This window comes from Elephantulus edwardii, unplaced genomic scaffold, assembly GCF_000299155.1.
Source record: "Elephantulus edwardii isolate Elephantulus edwardi_28Jun2011 unplaced genomic scaffold, EleEdw1.0 scaffold00331, whole genome shotgun sequence".
NCBI classification, from domain to species: Eukaryota; Metazoa; Chordata; class Mammalia; order Macroscelidea; family Macroscelididae; genus Elephantulus; species Elephantulus edwardii.
The window spans coordinates 193,089-197,120 of NW_006400081.1; the positions used below are offsets into that span (position 1 = coordinate 193,089).

The 4,032-nt window shown below is 44.8% G+C and overlaps 1 protein-coding gene across 1 annotated transcript; it reads left to right on the forward strand.

The window, feature by feature from the left end:
- Positions 1–3,070: 3,070 nt before the first annotated feature.
- Positions 3,071–3,577, forward strand: LOC102865660 (gremlin-2-like). The gene has a single exon (XM_006901559.1). The coding sequence runs from the start codon at positions 3,071–3,073 to the stop codon at positions 3,575–3,577; it is 507 nt and encodes a 168-aa protein (XP_006901621.1).
- The last annotated feature ends 455 nt before the right edge of the window (positions 3,578–4,032 follow it).

A 4,032-nucleotide genomic window follows, 5' to 3' on the forward strand; every position in this document is an offset into this window, starting at 1 on the left:
GCAGATTGTTAATAGATCTTCCACCAATCCTGACGCCACACTTCTCCACATAGAGCCCAGCCTCTCGGATATTCTGTTCTGCATACAGGTTGAAAAGGTATGGAGATAGGACACATCCCTGGTGTACACCTTTCCCAATTTTGAACCATGCAGTGTTTCCTTCTCTCTTCTGATGACTGCCTCTTGGTCCAAGTATAGGTTTCACATTAGCACGATTAAATGTTCTGGGATATCCATTCTTCTCAGAGTCAGCCACAGTTTGTTATGATCCACACAGTCAAACGTCTTTGCATAATCAATGAAACACAGATAGCAACACCCATGTTACCACTGCATTATTCACAACAGTGAAGAGAAGAAAATAAATCAAGTGTTCATCAACAAACAAATGGATAGAAAAACTGCTATATTCACACACTGGAAAATTATGCAATACTTAAAAACAATGAATTGATAAAACAAATTTGTGAACCAGGAAGACATTATTCTGAGTTAAACATTTCAGTCATAAAAGGATAAATACTGCATAATACTGCTGTTATAAAATAGGACTGTGATGGGGGACTGAGGAGAGACTAGGGAAAGAGTGGATAGAAAATGAGCATTGGAACAGATGAGGGTAAGAAATGTCTGAAAGGAATATATGTATATTGTATGCATGACAACCATCTGTAACAAGAGGAGCATTGCAAAATGGCCTGAGAGGGGGGAGGGAGGAAAAATGTGTGATAATTAATAAACAAAATAAGACAGGGTGGTAATAGGCATGAAACAAATAATCATTTTGAAGTCTAACATTTACTAACTTTTTGTTTGCTTCTGATTTTTTGTGTTCTCTTGGATAATGGGATCAAGTTCATTTGCATGGACCTGCAGACACAATTAAAGCTGATGGAGTTTATATGTTCTTAGCAACAACTGGGATAATTGCTTTAGTGACCCAGTGGTAGAGAGGATATAACATAATAGACAAAATACCCCTCTAACACTGAGATTCCAGACTTCTTGGGAATCTTATTGTTGCCATGAGTGAAGATCATGACCTACCTGGTGCAAATGGCCCACGCACTCTGCTGCCAAGCGACAATCCCATAGCCACAGGTTGAGCTGGTATATATGAAGAAATAAGACAACAATGAAGAGAAATGAGAAAAGATCCTTTCCTGGCCCCATGTCTTCATTTTCATAGACTTCATTTCTCTTTTGTGAAACCAGGAGTTTTGCTTCTTTGTTTATGCTTTTGTGAGAATTTCTGAGAAAGCCAGATGCTTTGGAAACATTTTCATGTTCAAAAGATGCCTATTGCTAACTATATCCAATATCATCAATCCTAAGAGGGTATGCCCTAAATTTATCTCAGTATATTTTACTTAGTTCTGTTTGTCCCCAAACCCACAAGAACCTGTTGAATGAAAACACACATTTTTTTAAACTATCAAAGATTTTTGGGAAAGTGTTCCTGGAACTAAGACTCCAGGACCCAGCCCTGATTCTCTAAGTATTTCCTGGCTAGGATTTGCAAACTTTTGGTACTGTTTATTCAAAATGTTAATAATTTCAGAAGTTGCTGAAATGGAACTAGAATGCTTTCCTTTTAAGAGTCTTTTTGAAACCACAAATCATTCAACAAACATAATAAGCTGTTCAGTGAGCCCAATATTTGATGTTTGCCCAAGTCTGGCAGAAATGTGGCCATTTTTATATGATATTTTATGTGTGGAATTGGGGAGATATGGGAAGAGCCTTTTGAAAATATGACCTTAAAATTTCAGTCGTTACGGTTTACAATATAAGAAATTCTTCCCACTATGTCTACTCTCAAATTTTTATTTCCCTTGCCCAGTATCATTCAGATTTACCCAATGCTTGCCCTTTTGCAGAGTCTCTAAGTGATGCTTCTTCTGACTGAAGGGTTGAAGGTTTGAGCCCATACAGAATTACTTCAAATGAATGACGTTCTGGCAGAAAACCAGTCACTGAGAACTCTATAAGCTGGCTTCAGTTTGTGGTTTTTGGGTTGTTTTTTTTTGTTGTTGTTGTTGTTTTTGTATGTTTGTTGCACTTGTCATCCTTTCCCTATTTTTGTTACTTCTTCTATAAATTTCCTTGAGTTCCTCCTATTGTTGTTGTTGTTGTCATCATCGTTCTTGGGCACCATCAAGCCAAGTCCGAATCATGCAATGATCAACAGATCAAACCCTTCCCCATCCTGCATCATGCCCACAAGTACAGCTTTACTCAAGCCCATTGCTGCAGTCACTGTGTCAACCCATCTCTTTGAGGGGCTTCCTCTCCTTCGCTGACCTTTCCAAGCTAGTGATCATTCTTGATAAGTCCTTGGTTTTTTCGTTCTTCTGTAGTTGTTATAACATGTGCATTCTCTTAACTGTATTATAAAATACTCACTGTTCATTTTGTCCACCTCCTTGCCTGCTAGGCAGTGATCAGGCTGCTGTCATAGCGTCCTAACCAACCCAATCCAACCTGTAGCCATGAGTCAGTTCTGACTCCTGGTGGCCACGTGTGTTACAGAGTAGAACTGAACTTCAGATGGTTTTCCTTGGCTTTAATCTTCACAGAGACAGATAGCTAAGGTTGTTTCTCCGTGCACCACCGAGTAGGTTTGAACAGCTAAACTTTGGGTTGAGAGTGAAGGGTAAACCAATTGCACTACCCAAGGGCCTCATGGTTTCCTGTAAAAGTTGTTATGTACCACGGAGTTGAAACAGACCCATAGTTGACTGTCCAAAGAGTTTTCAGAGGCAGTAAATCACATGGGAAGAGAGCACCCACCTTTCTCCCAGACTAGCTGGTGGATTTGAACCATGTACCTTTTAGGTTGGTAGCACAAGTCCTTAGCACTAAGTGATCAGATCTTATGAGAGCAATGTGAATGTTATTGTTGTTTGGTCGAGTAATGAATCAGTTTTAAGTGCCATGAGGTCAAGTACTGAGTCTGGAAATTAAAAGCTTGCCTTGAACCACACTCTTTTTTACTGCTCCTGTGAATATAAGGCCTCACTCAATCTCTTGCCCCACCAACACCTCCACCATTTATTCTCGTTGCAGGATGTTGCAGAAACTTTCCTTGTCCTTGCTGCTGGTGGCTGTGTTGATGACAGCCTCAGAAGCCCGGAAGGACCGGCCTGCAGGAGCCATCCCGTCGCCCTACAAGGAAGGTAGTAGTGATCCCTCAGAGCGCTGGCAGCTGCGGGTAAAGGAGGTGCTGGCCTCCAGCCAGGAGGCTCTGGTGGTCACTGAGCGCAAGTACCTCCGGAGCGACTGGTGCAAGACACAGCCACTGCGACAGACGGTGAGAGAGCAGGGCTGCCGCAGCCGCACGCTGCTTAATCGCTTCTGCTATGGCCAATGCAACTCGTTCTACATCCCGCGTCAGGTGCGCGCGCGGGAGGCCACCTTCCAGTCCTGTGCCTTCTGCAGGCCACAGCGCTCCACGTCGGTGCTCGTGGAGCTCCAGTGCCCTGGCCTAGACCCGCCCTTTCGGCTCAAGAAGGTGCAGAAGGTGAAGCAGTGTCGCTGCATGTCCGTCAGCCTGGGCGCATCCAACAAGCACTGAGTGCACGGCCAGACGCAGTGCCACTGCCCTGCCCTGTCCCTGCCTCCAAGTGCAAAGAGGCCAAGCTTCTCCATCAAGTACTGAGCACGCAGGTGCCATCCCCTGTCCACACCTCCAAGGAGCACTGAACGCGCTGCGCAGGGGCCACCATCCTGTCCCCACCTCCAAGCGCGCAGGGGCCCAGAGACTCTTTGTACTGAGTGTACAGCCAGGCGCAGTTACCACTGCCCGTCCCCAGCGGCAGAACACACACAAAGGGCCTGCTGAACGCACAGCTCACGTGCCGCCGCCCTGTCCCCACCTCCTCAGGGGCCTGGCACCTGGACAGTTAGCATGGCCTTGGGGCTCCAGGGCCTTTGTCACAAAAGTGCATTTCAAGTGTAGCTCTGCTCCTCTGGGCCTAACTGACCAGACTTGACCACATCTGGCCAGGTTTTACCTGAGCCATGGAGGGA